Below are 18,265 nucleotides of genomic sequence, written 5' to 3' on the forward strand. Positions count from 1 at the left end.
ACTTCCCCGGAATCCAGCGACGTCTGGAAAATAACCACCAAGGCATCCGCTATCACCTCCGCCATTTCTTTCAGAACGCTCGGATGCATTCCATCCGGTCCTGGGGACTTGTCCACAATCAGCCCCTCCAGTCTGTCGAGCAGTGCCTCTCTAGTAACAGTAATGTCATCGAGACCCTCCAGTCCTACCACCTTTCCATCTCTAACACCCGGCAAATTATTCACGTCCTCCTCCGTGAAGACCGAAACAAAAAAGTTATTCAAGACCTCAGCCATATCCCCATCCCCTACCACTAAGTCCCCCTTCTCATCCTCTAAGGGTCCAACGTTCACCCTAGCCAGCCTCTTCCTTTTTATATATTTACAAAAACACTTGCTATCCTTTTTTATATTAAGCGCTAGCCCAGCTTCATAGTTTCTCCTACCCTTCTTTATCAAATTCTTTGTCAATCTTTGTTGACATTTAAACCTCTCCCAATCCTCTTCTCGCCCACTACTCTTAGCTACTCTAAACACCTCCGCTTTTAATTTAACACTTTCCTTCACCTCCTTCGTTATCCACGGCTTATTACCTCTCCTCCTACAGTCCTTTTTGACCATCGGAATAAATTTCTGCTGAGCACCAAGAAAGATCTCCTTAAAGATCCTCCACTGCTCCTCAGCAGACCTACCTTCCAACGCGCTCCCCCAGTCCACATTTGCCAATTCTTCTCTCATCCTACCGTACTCCCCTCTGTTCAAACAAAGGACGCGTGTCGGGGAACCCACTTTCTCCTCCTCCATCTGCACCAGAAACTCCACCATACAATGATCACTCTCCCCAAGAAGATCCTTCACCGCAAGGTCCCTAATTCTACCCACCTCATTACATAACACCAGATCCAAGATAGCTCACTCCCTCGTCGGCTCCAACGCACACTGTTCAAGGAAACTATCCCGGCAGCATTCCAAGAACTCCTCCTCGAGACCACCGCGTCCAACATGGGTCGACCAATCAATATGTAGATTGAAATCCCCCATAATTACGGCCGTCCCATTCCTGCACGCCGCACTTATTTGCGCGTTAATAGTCCGCCCCACCTCCAGATCATTATTCGGGGGCCTATAGATGACACCCACCAGCATCTTCCTCCCTTTGCTATTCCTAATCTCTACCCACAATGATTCCACGTTCTGCTCTTTTGTTCCTATATCATCCCTTGCTACCACCCTGATGCTTTCCTTAATCAGCAGAGCTACGCCCCCACCCTTTTTCCTCCCGCCTATCCTTCCTAAACACTTGGTACCCCTGGACATTCAGCTCCCAGTCCCTGTCACCTTGCAGCCACGTCTCTGTAATGGCCACCAGATCATATCCATTTGTGCTGATCTGCGCCACCAGCTCATCCACTTTATTCCGAATGCTTTGTGCATTCAGATAAAGTGCCTTCATCCCAGCCTTCACCTGGACCCTATTTGCCGGAACGCCACCAACCATACTCACGCCCCCTACTCCCTTTATTGTTGGGACATCCTCGGCCTCTACCCTTACCTGTACCCTCTCCTTAACTTTAGGCCTCGTAACGTCACCTACCCTTGCACCCTCCCCCCCCCCCCCCCCAATTAGTTTAAAGCCCTGTCTACAGTCCTTTTTACACAATTCGCCAGGACTCTGGTCCCAGCACGGTTCAGACCAACCCCATCCCACCTGAACAGGTCCCATCTACCCCAATACTGATGCCAATGCCCCATAAATGCAAACCCATTCCTCCCACACCCATTCACTTCCTTAATCCCATCAACCCTACGCCCGTCTGCACTCAGTTCAGGCAGTAGCCCAGAGATGACCATGACTAAAAAGCCTATTACATGTGTAAGGAGATTGCAGAAAGCTCTGAGAAAAATAGGGTGATAATAGTTTGTTTTAACTTTCCCAACATTGGCTAGGACAGCCACAGTATTAGAGGGTTGGATGGAGAGAAATTTGTTGAGTGTATTCAGGAGGAATTTCTCATTCAGTATGTGGATGGCCCAACTAGAGATGGGGCAAAACCTGACCTCCTCTTGGAAATAAGGATAGAAGTGTTAGTGAGGGATCACTTTGGGACCAGTGACCATAATTCTATTAATTTTAAGATAGCTATGGCGAATGATATGTCTTGACCCAAAAGTTAAAATTCTAAATTGGGGCAAGGCCAATTTTGATGATATCAGGCAGGAACTTTCAAAGGTTAACTCGGGGAGTCTGCAGGAAGACAAAGGGACATCTGGTAAATGGGAGGCTTTCAAAGTGTATTAACCAGGATTCAGGATGGGCTTATTCCTCTTAGAGTGAAAGGCAAGGCTGGTGGAAGTAGGCAACCTTGGGTAACTCGGAATATTGAGGCCCTAGTCAAGAAGAAGAAGGAGGCACATGAAATGCATAGGCAATTGGGATCTTAGAACCAGCACAGAAACAGGCTTTTTGGCCCTTCTTGGCTGTGCCGAACCATTTTTCTGCCTAGTCCTGCACCTGGACCCTCCACACCCCTCTCACCCATGTACCTGTTCAAGTTTTTCTTAAATGTTAAAAGTGAGCCAGCTTTCACCACTTCATCTGGCAGCTCATTCCACACTCCCACCACTCTGTGTGAAGAAGCCCCCCCCAATATTCCCTTTAAACTTTTCCCCCTTCACCCTTAACCTATGTCCTCTAGTTTTTTTTCTCCCCTAGCTCAGTGGGAAAAGCCTGCTTGCATTCACTCTATCTATACCCATCATAATTTTATATGATCAAATCTCTCCTCATTCTTCCACACTCCGGGGAATAAAGTCCTAACCTATTCAACCTTTCTCTGTAACTCAGTTTCTCAAGTCCCGGCAACATCCTTGTAAACCTTCTCTGCACTCTTTCAACCTTATTAATATCCTTCCTGTAATTGGGTGACCAGAACGGCACACAATACTCTAAATTCAGCCTCATCAATGTCTTATACAACCTCACCATAACATACTCAATACTTTGATTTATAAAGGACAGTGTACCAAAAGCACTCTTTACGACCCTATCCACCTGTGACGCCACCTTTAGGGAATTATGTATCTATATTCCCAGATCCCTCTGTTCTACTGCACTCTTCAGAGTCCTACCATTTACCTTATATGCTCTACCTTGGTTTGTCCTTCCAAAGTGCAATACCTCACACTTGTCTGCATTAAACTTCATCTGCCATTTTTCAGTCCATTTTTCTAGCTGGTCCAAATCCCTCTGCAAGCTTTGAAAACCTTCCTCACTGTCCACTACACCTCCAATCTTTGTATCATCAGCAAATTTGCTGATCCAATTTACCACATTATCATCCAGATCATTGATATAGATGACAAACAACAATGGACCCAGCACTGATCCCTGTGGCACACCATAGTCACAGGCCTCCACTCAAAGCAATCTTCCACTACCACTCTCTGGCTTCTTCCATTGAGCCAATGTCTATCCAATTTACTACCTCTCCATGTATACCTAGCGACTGAACCTTTCTAACTAACCTCCCATGCGAGACCTTGTCAAAGGCCTTACTGAAGTCCATGTAGACAACATCCACCACCTTCCCTTCATCCACTTTCCTGGTAACCTCCTCAAAAAACTCTAATAGATTGGTTAAACATGACCTACCATGCACAAAGCCATGTTGACTCTTCCTGTCCCTGTCTATCCAAGTATTTGTAGATCCTATCTTTTAGTACTCCTTCCAATAATTTACCTACTACTGACATCAAACTTACTGGTCTGTAATTTCCCGGATTACTTTTTGAGCCTTTTTTAAACAAAAAAGGCTCAAGTGGATTCCGTGAAGAGTATAGAGCGTGTAGGAGTAGAGTTAAGAGAGGAATCAGGAGGACAAAAAGGGGACACGAGATTGTTTTGGCAGATAAGGCAAAGGAGAATCCAAAGAGCTTCTACAAATGCATAAAGCCAAAAGAGTAACTAGGGAGAGAGTAGGGCCTCAAGGAACAACAGGGTCATCTATGTGTGGATCAACAAGAGATGGGTGAGATCCTAAATGAATATTTCTCAAGCATGGATGTTAGGTAACATGTCAGCCTATTCTCTCCCTATTTTCTTCTTGAGAGCATGTTCTGTCACAGATTAACTGAAAAGTGTCTGCTCCCAATCCACTCTGGCCAAATTATATCTGATCTTATTAAAATTAGCCTTCCCGAATTTAGAACTATTTTAGACCCATCCTTGTCCTTTTCCATAACAATCTTGAATCCAACAGCGTTACGATTGCTGTCTGCAGAATGATACTTCAACCACTTGCCCAGCTTTGTTACATAAATTGAGTTAAATATTGCCCCCTCTCTTGTAGGACCTTCTTTTATTGGCTTGAAAAGTTCTCCTGGATATATTTTAACAATTGCGCTCCCTCTAAACCTTTCACATTATGACTATTTAATGTTTGGCAAGCTGAAATCCCCCACTTTCACTATCCTATTACTTTTACTCTTCACTGAAATTTGCCTACATACGGGCTCTTCTTTTTCCCTCGGACCTTTACAACATTCCCAGGAATGTGATTGCCTTTTTTGGTTTTTAAGTTCTACCTATATGGCTTTATTTGAAGAGCTGTCTAAGATGTCATCCCTGATCAGAATTGTGACACCCCCTTTTTTTTTTTAACCTCCTTCCCTGCCTCGTCTCAAGATCCCATATCCTGGAATATTGAGATGCCAGTCCTGCCTTCTCAACTATGTTTCAGAAATAGCAATGACGTCATGCCCCGAGTTTTAATTTTCACCTCAAGTCATTTGCCTTATTTTTCAGACTCCTTGTATTAACATTAATACCATCCCATCTTGTCAAACTTCCTTGTGTCTTAACTAGCCTATTATGTCTATGCCTTTCTGACTCAGTTGCTGTTTCCTCTAATTTTGGCTGAGTGTCTCCCACAGCTGGAACTTCTCTCAGAATCCCAACCCCCTGCCTAGTTAGTTTAAATCCTCCTCAGCAGCATAAGCAAGGATGCTGGTCCTATTTTGGTTTATTAGGTGCAACCTATCCAACATGTACAGGTCCCCCCCCGTCCTCAAAAATGATCCCAATCTCTCAGAAATCTAAAACCCCCCGTCCTGCAAGAGCCAAGGATCTGGTATGTTTATTAACAGCCTTCATAAAGAACAAAGAAATTTACAGCACAGGAACAGGCCCTTTGGTCCTCCAAGCCTCCAGTGACCATGCTGTCAAACTTAACTAAAACCCCCTATCTTTCGGGGTACTATATCCCTCTATTCCCATCCTAACAGAAAGTTACACAACTTAGGACTCTTAAATTGGCCTCGCAGGCGGAGGATGTAGTCAAGAAGGTGTATGGTGTACTGGCCTTCATTAATCGAGGGATTGAGTTTAGGATTCGGGAAGTAATGCTGCAACTTTATAAGACCCTTGTCAGACCCCACTTGGAGTACTGTGCGCAGTTCTGGTCGCCTCACTACAGGAAGGATGTGGAAGCTATTGAAAGGGTGCAGAGGAGATTTACAAGGATGTTGCCTGGAATGGGAGGCATGCCTTATGAAGATAGGTTGAGGGAGCTCTGTCTCTTCTCCCTGGAGAGACAAAGGTTGAGAGGTGTCCTGATAGAGGTTTATAAAATGTTGAGAGGAGTAGATAGGGTGGATTCTCGGAGGTTATTTCCCAGGGCTGAAATGGTGGCTACAAGAGGACACAGGTTTAAGGTGCTGGGAAGCAGGTACAGAGGAGATGTCAGGGGTAAGTTTTTCACTCAGATGGTGGTGAGTGAGTGGAATCGGCTGCCGTCGGTGGTGGTAGAAGCGAACTCGCTTGGGTCTGTTAAAAGACTTCTGGATGAGTACATGGGATTTAATGGGATTGGGAGTTATAGATGGTTCTATGGCCTGGTAGGTATGGATATGATCGGTGCAACTTGTGGGCCGAAGGGCCTGTTTATGCTGTAGTGTTCTATGTTCTCCTGCATCTTCAATGATTGTTTTACATAATCCCACATCACACTGTTCCGGCACCCTCTTTAGAGTTGTGCCAGTTAATTCATATTGCTGCTTCTCATTCATGCTTCTCTGCGCACTGTACAGATCATTATGAACTGAAATCCCACTTACTTGACGAAGGAGCAGCGAGCACTCTGAAAGCTAGTGGCCTTTGCTACCAAATAAACCTGTTGGACTTTAACCTGGTGTTGTAATACTTCTTACAGAATCATTATGCCAGGAGCGCATTTTAAGTGATGGTCCAAATTAGCAAACGGTCCCATTTCATGTTGTTGTCCTTTCCTTTGATCTGCACTCTCATGAAACTTCCACTCCTCAATCTCCTTTGAGAGTACACATGAATGTTGATTTAATTACACTTCTTTTTGCACAGATGATGAGCTATTTTTGAAAGTCTTCCAATTTCAGTTCAGGCAATTTGAGCAACTCAGGAACAGGTTCCAAAACAGTCAATTCATCTCATATCCGTCTCCACACCTCAATTTCTTTAATCACATCATTGTCCAGTAACTACACCAATTTTATGTGATCAAGGCTTTTGACTGCTGCATCTCAGACCATGTAAACATAAACTTCTCCTTCACAGCCTGTGCTAACTTGAAAAGGTTAAGTTTGCAAAGTGTTCTTCTACTTCACTCTCAATTATCTTAGTACTCCCCAGTGTATTCCCACATATCTGTCCATGTGATTTTAATAACTCTTTATGTCATTTTGATTTTCCCCCAAAAGGTAACTCAACAAATCATTCATTTTTTTAAATTTACTTCCTTGTTATCCAATTTAATTTGAGGAATGTCAAATTCAGAATCATCTGGATTTGGTTCTTCACTCTAGTTGTAACCACTAACACATCTGATTTCTGCTTTCCTTCCCTATCAAAATAATGTTTGAGAACATTCATAATCCCCTGATACCTCCTCGGATAGTGATGCAAATACCTCACCAGCACTACCTATCAACTTTGTTTGAATCAAATGAAATGAAAAAGGCTTCTACATCCTTCTTGTTAAATTTTGGCAATGTTTGGACAAACTTAAACATCTCACCAGGCCCTTGACTATGACGCTGTCATAGAAACTAGAAAGGAGTAGGCTACTTGGCCCTTCGAGCCTGCTTTGCCATTCATTTTGATCATGGCTGAACATCAAATTCAATATCCTGATCATCCCTTCTCCCCATTTCCCTTTTAGCCCCATGAGCTATATCTGCTTTCTTCTTGAAGTCACATGTTTTAGCCTCAACTACATTCTGTGATAGTAAATTCCATACATTCACGACCCTCAGGGTGAAGAAGTATCTCCTCACATCACTTCTAAAAGTTTATCCCTTAACCTCAAACTATGACCCCCTAGTTCTAAACACCCCCACTATTGGAAACATTCTTTCTGAATCAACCTTGTCTAACCCTGTTAGAATTTTATAAATCTCTATGAGATCCCCTCTCACTCTTCTAAACTCCAGTGAATATGATCCTAACCAATTTAAATACATTTTGTTTATATTGCCTCTCCTCATCACCCTCACCATTCTCATCACTATTGTCAGACTGTACCCCCTTTACCTCCGCAATTTTAAATTGATGTTCCCTTTTCATTGCCAGTTTACGAATTTCAAATTCACTCTTTTTTTTCCCTTTGTCTGCAATTCAGGCAGTTTCATTTCTATTTTATCTCCGTTTCTGTTGCTTTTTTGGCTGTAATTGCCTCCCTCTCTTTTGCTTTTTCTATTGCAGTGGTGTCTCTTTTGCTTTCACTACTTATTTTTAATTTCAAATTTAAGCTGTTTTGATTCTTTTTGTGTTCAAGCTGTTTCATTTGTAATTGAATTCTAGCCATTTCCAATGATTCTAATATAACAATCAAGAGGCACCTGGATAGATACATGAATAGGTAGGAAATAGAGGGATATGGATCATGTAGAGACAAGAAAATATTAGATTAGAGAGGCATCTGTGTCGGCACAGGTTTGGTGGGCCGAAGGGCCTCTTCCTATGCTGTACAGTTCTTTGTTCTTTGATTCTGACTATGTTTCTTGCAATTTTAGTTGTTGCGCTACTGCCACAATTATTTCCCCCTTCCTTACGGCATCAGGTAATGTCAACTGCAATGCTTTTGCCTATTCCAAAAGCTTTGTTTTAGTCACCTTTTGTAAACCACCCTGAGTGATGTCTTCTACCCCAGGAACACTTTAGCCTCTAAAAGAGCCATTATTCCACAGTGCATTGCCTATTTAAACCTGAGTGCAACGTCTGAAAAGAAAACATAAATATGTTTATCGTTCATTGTCTTTGAATCCCAAAGCAAACAAAGAGTATAGATTTTAATCCCACCAACACATCCCCAGTTGTTATAATCCAGGTCGGAATCTCCAAGGTATTTTATTAAATCAGCTTAGGCTATAAGTTTTGCACTTTGGTACGGGCAATCAGAAGATATTTCACTCAATGTTTTATTCAAGTGAGCCAGTAGGGAGCTTTTCTCAAACAAAATTTAAGAATACAGTTAACATATAATAAGACAATCAGCAATAACTTTGCTGGATTTTGCAGCTTTGCAACACCTGCTACAAAACAGTCCTTTGGATGAGGAATTGAAACTCTGGCTTCCCCATCCTGGAGCTACCAGCACACCTTGACATAGAGATAGAGCCACTGCTTGGCTGTAGTTAGCAAGCCACTGACAGCAAACTTTTCCCTCCAGAGAGAGAGAGGCAAGAAAGATTGCTTCTGGTCTGCAGCCAAACTGAGAATAAAGACCTTTGGATATCTCCTGTGAGAAAACAAAACTATCCAAAGGCACCTGACCTACCAATCAATCACAAATCAATAATTCCTAAAAGGGTCATAAAACTCCATTGGGCCAAATTAAAAATAATCATTGCTATAACGAGCATAAAAGACATCGGCACAGCACGATGCCAAAACAAAAGAACATAAGAACTAGGAGCAGGAGTAGGCCATCTGGCCCGTCGAGCTTGCTCCGCCATTCAATAAGATCGTGGCTGATCTTTTTGTGAACTCAGCTCCATTTACCCACCCACTCACCATTACCCTTAATTCCTTTACTGTTCAAAAATTTATCTATCCTTGTTCTTTGTTCTTTGATTCTGACTATGTTTCTTGCAATTTTAGTTGCTGTGCTACTGCCACAATTATTTCCCCCTTCCTTATGGCATCAGGTAATGTCAATAGCCTTAAAAACATTCAATGAGGAAGCCTCAACTGCTTCATTGAGCTGGGAATTCTACAGTTTCACAATCCTTTGTGTGAAGAAGTTCCTCCTCAACTCAGTCCTAAATCTGCTTTTTCTTATTTTGAGGCTATGTCCCCCGGTTCTGGTTTCAAAAAGCCAGGTGTGTTTGAAAAATCTTATGTGGAGGTGCTGGCGTTGGACTGAGTAAAAACAGAAAGAAGTCTCACAACACCAGCTTACAGTCCAACAGGTTTACTTGTAGCAAATGTCACAAGCTTTCGGAACAGGCCTACTTCTGAAGTTACGATTTTAGTCGTTGTTTACTACACCTCAGAATTTTGTATTAGCTGCAAACTTTGAAATTATTCCTTTTTATGAAAATCCAGATCATTAATAATTCTCAGCGCAGACTTTAACCAGACCTTGAGTGCTTCAGCTCACTTGGGTGAATGTGTGAAACAACATGCCCATGTCCAGAAAATCTTTGCACTTCGTTTCAGATGTTAAGGAATGTCAGCTGCAACAACTCAGGAACATCAACCATCCTTTTTTCTTTATTGCTTCATCTTCTCATTTCACCTCTTACTATTCAGTATACTCTCTGATCTTCCCCTTCCCTCTTTGAACAATCTGAATTTAACAAAAGATTCTGTTTTATCCCCTTATGGCCCCATCTCAGTAAATTTCAAACTCATTATGACTTTGAACTCTTCTTCCATTGCCTTCATCTCTGTGATCAGTTTTTTGCTCCTCTCCACCAACTATTAGAATTTTTCGTCTGTTTCCAATATTTTCCCTCCACCAGGACCTCTGCTTCTGCCCTTTTATCCATTCTTAATCTTTCCGTTGAGAACTGTCGCCGTGACATTGGCCACCTAAAATTCTCTGCTCCCCTCACTCATTCCAATCTGCCTCTGAATTTGCTGCACTCCACTCTCAATCTAACCCTGACTCTGATATCACATCTGCTGACAAGGGTGTTGTGGCCTGCGCTTTGACCTCACCTTGCAGGGGTTGAATGCCAACTCTCAGACACTTCCCCATCTCTCTCAGATCATCACAGCACTATGGGACATTAAGTCATTGTTTCCAGGACTATGCATCTCAAAAGGACCAATCTATAACTTAATCTTTTGCATTCAGAGTGTGCTGGCTGTTGTTCTGTTAACATAATCTGACTTTTATACCACAATTAACACTTGTCTCAGTTTTTTATTATTACTGCTGCTTTATCCATTACATCTTTTTCAGATATCTCTTGGGCTCCCTCCTATCTCTTACTATTTTGCTCAAGTACCTCCATAGCATAAAACCACTTGTTTGTGCCTTCTCTTTAATCCTGAAGAAGAGTCATCCAGCCTTGAAACATTAACTTTGTTTCTTTCTCCACAGATGCTGTCTGAGCTGCTGGGCCTTTCCAGCATTTTCTGTTCGTAAACCTAAAGTATTGTACATTTTAAGTTTTTCACAGCCATAGTAACATTGAGTGGCTTTACCTGCTACACAGTGTAATTTGAAGCAGCATTGAGCCAAGATGATACAAGTGCCAATGCCATGGGCTATCATTTGTTCATTGATTCTGCAGGAGATTGAGTTAATGGAAACCATTCTGAAAAACAAACAGGAGAACACAGAGACATGGGACCAACGCAGCACTCAGAGTGTGCGCACTTCACTCAGCCGCCACGAGAGGAACCGCATCCTCTGGGAAGAGGTGACAGTAATTGAAGAGGATGCCACCAAAGTTACTGCATTACAGCTACGTTTGGACGAGTCTCAGAAAACTCTGCAGAAAGAAAGGGAGTAAGTGAGGAGGACCAAACCTCCCAAAGTATCTTTGCAGTAGTTAGTTGCTTCCATCTTTCTAAGATGTTGTCCAGAAACTCGCTGATGGGCTGTTCATTATTAAAGGGTCAACAGGCTGTGGGTTTTAATCCCACTCTAAAGTGTCAGTAACCCAGGCTGCCAGTCCAGTGCAGTATTGAAAAATCACATTGTCAGAAGAGGAGATTTTGTTAATGATGTTAAACTTGAGTTCTGTTAGCTCTCTCAAGTAAATAAAGAAGATCCTGTGGCAATATTTTGAAGAGTGGGAGAGTTAGTATGTTAACCTAATCAACATGTGTACCTCAACAGGCATCATACAAGTAGTAAATCTGGGCTTGTCTCAGCAGTTTCAGGTCCCACAGCTTGGGAAGGAGATGTTGGCCTTGGAGGGAGTACAGTGTCAATTTACCAGAATGAGACCTGAACTCCACAGGTTCAATTACAAGGAGATATTAAACAAAGGAGGATTGAAATATCTGGAGTTTAGAAGGTTACAGAATGATGTGATAAGCATTTTCAAGCTGGTAAGGGGAATAGGTGAGCTCGCTAAAGAGAAAATATTTTCACTATGGAGAAAGTTGGTGATGCAGAGAAGTAGGTTTAAAAATATAAGCCCAAGGGATCCAGGGGAATGTAGCAAGCTCGATATGGATATAAAATTGATTCAGTGGCAACAAACAAAGTTTAATGGTTAACAAATGTTTTTGCAACTGGAGACTCTTTCCAGTGGGGCTCCACGGAGCTCAGTACTCGGTCCAATGCTAGCCACATATCCATTGATGTCATTGCCATCCAGAAATCTAACAATCTCTCGATATACTCGATGATTGAGCTTCCACAGCATTTTCAGGTCAAATATTCCAAAGGTAAACTATCTTCTGAGTGAAGAAATGACCTCTTATCTCCGTCACACCCTCAACCCTCAGTCAGGGGAAACGTACTGCATCTGATCTGTCTTGCCGCTTAAAAATTTTCTAAGTTTTGAAGTTTCAGTGACATCATCATGTTTTTCATAAGTTTTGAAATCAGAGTATTATTATCTTGCAAATAGATATTGGCACACAGAATAAATTGTTGCTGTCTTTGAAATTTGGTATTTCTGCATCTGTCCTGATGCGTGCAAAATGAAAAACTTTGAGAGCATGTCTCTTTTTTCAGCGATATTCAGATGAGTTTTAACTAAAATGACTTGTTTGCAGCAATTTCCTTACAGTACTCATTTGTGTCTTCTTAGGGACAAGACTGCACTCAGTAAATACATTGAGAAGCTGGAGGCAGATGTTACTCAATGGAAAATCAAGTATGAAGAACTCAATAAGTGCAAGCAGGAAGTGGTTAAACAGGTAAAGAGCAGTAAGGAGTCTCCTATAGTTACAAATGAGAGGTCACGTGACACCAGGTTATAGGCAAACAAGTGTATTTCTTTTGGAGCGCTGCTCCTTTGTCAGGTGAAGTGGAAAAACACATGGAGGCACAGAATATATAGGTGGAACGACGAAAGCCTGATACTCTCAGGTAATCAAAAGTGTCAACAGATAAATAGTGCAATGTAGGCCAGCTGAATAACAAGATTCTTTCCACTTAGAAAGGAAAACAGAACTAGCGGGCACAGCCTCAAAATAAGGGAGGGGGGAGCAGTTTAGAATGGAGTTGAGGAGGTACTTCTTCACTCAAAGGGTGGTGAATCTCTGGAATTCTTTGCCCATTGAAGTGGTGGAGGCTACCTCATTGAATATATTTAAGACACAGGTAGATAGATTTCTGATAGACAAGGAAATTAAGGGTTATGGGGAGAAAGCAGGAAAGTGGAACTGATCCACTGCAGCTTAGCCATGATCTTATTGAATGGCGGGGCAGGCTCGAAAGGCTAGATGGCCTACTCCTGCTCTTATGTCTTATGTTCTTAAGTGCTAATAGGTAAGTGCAAGCAATTAAGTATCATCAGTGTGTGTAAAGTGTTGACAGGCTGTATAACAAATGAAGGAATGACCTAAGAATCAATAATTTAAGGCACAGAGATAATTACATATAATCAGAGAGTGGATGGTGCTAAACACTATGCAGACTAATTCAGGCAGAGAGATCCTGGTGTTGTGTGACCTTGCATCATGTCCACCCCATTCCAACACTGGCATCTCTATATCCTATAATACGGGCATTCATTCATTAAAATGTACCAAATTAACAAGCGAACAGGGTTAAAACCTTTGGAAATTTAACCTCACACTTTCAATTAGCAATCTAACGCTCAGATTTGCTCTATTGATCTAGATTGCATGTCATTCCACTTACGTTTAAGTGGCCGCCCAATAGTAACAGAGATGTTGAGGAACAGACAGAGAAACAGATCCTGGAGAGATGTAGTAGTAACAGAGTTGTCATGATGGGAGACTTTAATTTCCCAAACATCGATTGGAATATCCCTAGGGTAAGACGTTTGGATGGGGAGGAGTTTGTTAGGTGTGTTCAGGAGAGTTTCCTGACACAGTATGTGGATAAGCCTACAAGCCTACTGTACTCGATCTGGTACTGGCCAATGAACCTGGAAAGGCATCGGATCTCTGTGGGAGAACATCTTGGGGATTGTGATCATAACTCTATATCCTTTACGCTAGCATTGGAAAGAGATAGGATCAGGCAAGTTAGGAAAGTGTTTATCTGGAGTAAGGGGAAATATGAAGCCATCAGGCAGGAATGTGTGGATGAACAGAGGGATCTAGATGTATGTGTACATAGATCCCTGAAAGTTGGGAATCAAGTAGATAGGGTTGTTAAGAAGGCATACGGTGTCTTGGCGTTTATTGGTAGGGGGATTGAATTTAGGAGTCGCAGCGTCATGTTGCAACTGTACACAACTCTGGTGCGGCTGCACTTGGAGTACTGTGTGCAGTTCTGGTCCCCACATTACAGGAAGGATGTGGAGGCTTTGGAGAGGGTGCAGAGGAGGTTTACCAGGATATTGCCTGGTATGGAGGGGAGGTCCTATGAGGAGAGACTGAGGGATTTGGGGTTGTTTTCGCTGGAAAGAAGGCGGCTAAGAGGGGATCTTATTGAAACATATAAGATGATTAGAGGTTTAGATAGGGTGGACAGTGATAGCCTTTTTCCTCGGATGGAGAAAGCTAGCACGAGGGGGCATGGCTTTAAATTAAGGGGGGGTAGTTATAGGACGGATGTCAGGGGTAGGTTCTTTACCCAGAGGGTGGTGAGGGATTGGAATGCCCTGCCTGCTGCGGTTGTAAATGCGCCTAGTTTGGGGGCGTTTAAGAGATCCGTGGATAGGTTTATGGACGAAAAGGGATTGGTTTAGGTTAGTGGGTCATTGTTTTTTAACTGGTCGGCGCAACATCGTGGGCCGAAGGGCCTGTTCTGCGCTGTAATGTTCTATGTTCTATGAAATTAGACGAGTAAATTGGAAGGAGGTATTCTCAGGAAAAAGTATGGAAGTAAGGTGGCAGATTTTCAAGGAATGTTTGTCTAGAGTTCTGCACGACAATGTTCCGATGAGACAGGGAGGTTTTGGTAGGTTACAGGAACCGTGGTGCACGAAAGTTGTAATGAACCTAGTCAAAAAGAAAAGCAAAGCGTACAAAAGGTTCAGAGAGCTAGGAGATGTTAGGGAACAAGAGGAGTATACGGCTTGTAGGAAGGCACTTAAGAAGGAAATTAGGAGAGCCACAAGAGGTCATGAGAAGGCCTTGGCAAGTAAAATTAAGGAGAACCCTAAGGCGTTCTACAAATATGTGAAGAGTAAAAGGATGAGATGTGAAGGAATAGGAACTATAAAATGTGAAGGTGAGAAAGTTTGTACAGAACTGGTAGAAATAGCAGAGGTGCTTAATGAATATTTTACCTTGGTATTCACGGTGGAAAAAGGTCTGGGTGGTCGTACTGCAGGCTTGCGGCGGACTGAAAAGATTGAGTATGTGGACATTAAGAAGGGGGATATGTTGGAAACTTTAAATAGCATCAAGATAGATAAGTCACCGGGACCGGATGGGATGTACCCCAGGTTACTGTGGGAGACGAGGGAAGAGATTGCAGAACACCTGGCGATGATCTTTGCGTCGTCGATGGAGACAGGAAAGGTTCCAGAGGATTGGAGGATTGCGATGTGATTCCTATATTCAAGAAAGGGAATAGGGATAGCCCAGGAAATTACCGACCGGTGAGTCTAACCTCAGTGGTCGGTAAGTTGATGGAGAGGATTCTGAGGAACAGGATTTATGAACACTTAGAGAAGTTTAGTACGCTCAATAGTAGTCAGCACGGCTTTGTCAAAGGCAGATAGTGCCTTACGAGCCTGGTTGAGCTCTTTGAAAATGTGACTAAACACATTGATGAAGGAAGAGTGGTAGATGTGGTTTATATGGACTTCAGCAAGGCGTTCGATAAGGTCCCCCATGCAAGACTTCTTGAGAAAGCGAGAGGGCATGGGATCAAAGGGGCTGTTGCCTTGTGGATCCAGAACTGGCTTGCCCGCAGAACCCTCCATTCACCTGACGAAGGGGCTAACCCGAAAGCTTGCGAGTATATTATCAAATAAATAGGTTGGACTAAAACCTGGTGTTGTCAGACTTTTTACTGTGTTGCCCGCAGAAGGCAGAGAATGGTTGTAGATGATCTTTTTCTGCATAGAGGTGGGTCACCAGTGGAGTGCCCCAGGGATCTATTCTGGTATCCTTGCTGTTTATAATTTTCATAAATGACCTGGATGAGGAAGTGGAGGGATGGGTTGGTAAGTTTGCTGATGACACGAAGGTTGGTGGTGTTGTGGATAGTTTGGAGGGATGTCGGAAGTTGTAGCGTGACATAAATAGGGTGCAAGGCTGGGCGGGGAAGCGGCAGATGGACTTCAATGCAGATAAACGTGTAGTGGTCCATTTTGGCAGGTCAAATGGGATGAAGCAGTGTAATATCAAGGGTAAGACTCTTAGCAGTGTAGAGGATAAGAAGGACCTTGGGGTCCGGGTCCATAGAACAAAGAACAAAACAGCCCGGGAAACAGGCCCTTCGGCCCAATGAGCCAGTCTAAGTAACTCTTAAACAACTCCAGCGTGCCTGCCTCCACCACCTTGCTTGGTAGAGCATTCCATACCCCCACTACCCTCTATGTGAAAAACCTCCCTCTAACATCCGAATTATACCTCACCCCCTCACCCTAAGCCCGTGTTCCCTTGTAATGTGCGTTTCCAACCTAGGAAAAAGCTTACCACGGATTACTCTATCTATACCCTTCATAATCTTATGTACCTCTCAGTCACCGTCTTTCCACTCAGTCGCCGTCTTTCAAGGGAAAACAGCCCCAATTTGCTCAATCTTTCCTCATAACCCAGTCCTTCCATACCAGGCAGCATCCTGGTAAACCTCCTCTGCACTGTCTCCAGGGTCTCCACGTCTTTCCGGTAGTAAAGCGACCAGAACTGGACGCGGTACTCCAAATGCGGCCTAACCAACGTTCTATACAACTGCAACATTAGACTCCAGCTTTTATACTCTATACCCCTTCCTATAAAGGCTAACATACCATAAGCTTTCTTCACAACCTTCTCCACTTGTACTGCCACCTTCAAAGACTTGTGCACTTGCACTCCCAGGTCCCACTGCGTTTCTATACTCTTTATAGGTTTACCCTTTATCATATAACTCCCCCCTACATTATTCCAGCCAAAATGCATCACCTCACATTTATCAGGATTAAACTCCATTTGCCATATATCTGCCCAATATACCTGCTTATCTATATCTCGTTGTATTGCCTGACACTGCTCCTCACTGCCCGCCAATCCAGCCATATTAGTGTCATCTGCAAATTTGCTGATCAAACCACTCACTCCCTCTTTCAAGGCACTTACGTATATTACAAAAAGAAGAGGTCCCAGTACTCTTAAATCGGCCTTACAGGTGGAGGATGTGGTTAAGAAGGCGTGTGGTGTACTGGCCTTCACCAATCGAGGGATTGATTTTAGGAGTCGGGAGATAATGCTGCAGCTTTGTAAGACTCTAGTCGGACCCCTCTTGGAGTACTGTGCTCAGTTCTGGTTGCCTCATTACAGGAGGGATGTGGAAGCTATTGAAAGGGTGCAGAGGAGATTTACAAGGATGTTGCCTGGATTGGGTGGCATGCCTTATGAGGATAGGTTGAGGGAGCTCAGTCTTCTCTCCTTTGAGAGACGAAGGATGAGAGGTGACCTGATAGAACGTATAAGATGTTGAGAAGTATAGATCGGGTGGATTCTCAGAGGCTTTTTCCCAGGGCTGAAATGGTTGGCAGGAGAGGACACAGGTTTAAGGTGGTGGGGAATAGGTACAGAGGAGAAATCAGGGGTAAGTTTTTCACTGAGAGGGTAGTGGGTGAGTGGAATCGGCTGCCATTGGTGGTGGTGGAGGCAAATTTGATAGGGTCTTTTAAGAGACATCTGGATGAGTACATGGAACTTAATAAGAGTGAGGGTTATAGGTAAGCCCAGTACGTAGGGATATCATCAGCGCTACTTGTGGGCCGAAGGGCCTGTTTGTGCTGTAGTTTTTTTTATGTTTTATGGTCTATGTTCTATGTTTATACCTAGCAGTACCAGATACTCTGGGCTGGATTTTAATGAAGGAGACAGGAAGCATGGGAAAGTTCCCAGCACTTCCAAACTGTCTCTGCCATATTTTTGTTCTAGGACAGGATGGAGTCAGTTTGCTGGCTCAAAAAGCAAGTCCAAGGCAGCAACAGAGGTACAGATGGTGAGGTTGGATATTACCCCAGTTATAAAGATGGGCATCATACCCTCAAACCCTCATCTCCCTCCTCCCACCCACCCACCCTAAAATAACTCAGCTGGTGTCCCTTCCATAAGACCATAAGATATAGAAGCATAGTCTGCTCCTTCATTCAGTTATGGCTGATACATTTCTCAACTCCATTCTTCCATCTTTTCCCCGTAATCTTTGATCCCCTTACCAATCAAGAACCTGTAGATCTCTGTCTTAAATACACTCAGTGACCTGGCCTCCACAGCTTTCTGTGGCTATGAATTCCATAGATTCAGCACACTCTGGTTGAAGAAATTCCTCCTCATCTCAATTCTAAATGTTCGCTCCTTTATTCTGAGGCCTCAGGTCCTTGTCTCTCCTACTAAGGAAACATCTTCCCCAAGTACCCTCTATCCAGGCCTTTTCAGTATTCTGTAAGTTTCAATGAGATTCTCCTCCCCCTATCCTTCTAAACTCCATCGAATTCAGACCCAGTGTACTCGAACACTGTTTATATGATGTGGA

General features: G+C 43.2%; 1 protein-coding gene across 4 annotated transcripts in view; it reads left to right on the forward strand.

Moving 5' to 3' along the window:
• Positions 1-18,265, forward strand: part of LOC145342085 (coiled-coil domain-containing protein 102A-like) — a 200,961-nt gene that overhangs the window by 47,991 nt on the left and 134,705 nt on the right. For all 4 annotated transcript variants that reach the window (XR_013886506.1, XM_080187294.1, XM_080187295.1 and 1 more), the window contains exons 3-4: positions 10,758-10,975; positions 12,234-12,342. Coding sequence is in view for 3 of the 4 variants with exons in the window: in XM_080187294.1 (XP_080043420.1) it covers positions 10,758-10,975; positions 12,234-12,342 (327 nt within the window). In the remaining variant the exon portion in view is untranslated. The remainder of the gene's footprint in view (positions 1-10,757; positions 10,976-12,233; positions 12,343-18,265) is intronic.

The sequence above is a fragment of the Carcharhinus amblyrhynchos genome, chromosome 4 (assembly GCF_965287045.1).
Source record: "Carcharhinus amblyrhynchos chromosome 4, sCarAmb.v2.hapA, whole genome shotgun sequence".
NCBI classification, from domain to species: domain Eukaryota; kingdom Metazoa; phylum Chordata; class Chondrichthyes; order Carcharhiniformes; family Carcharhinidae; genus Carcharhinus; species Carcharhinus amblyrhynchos.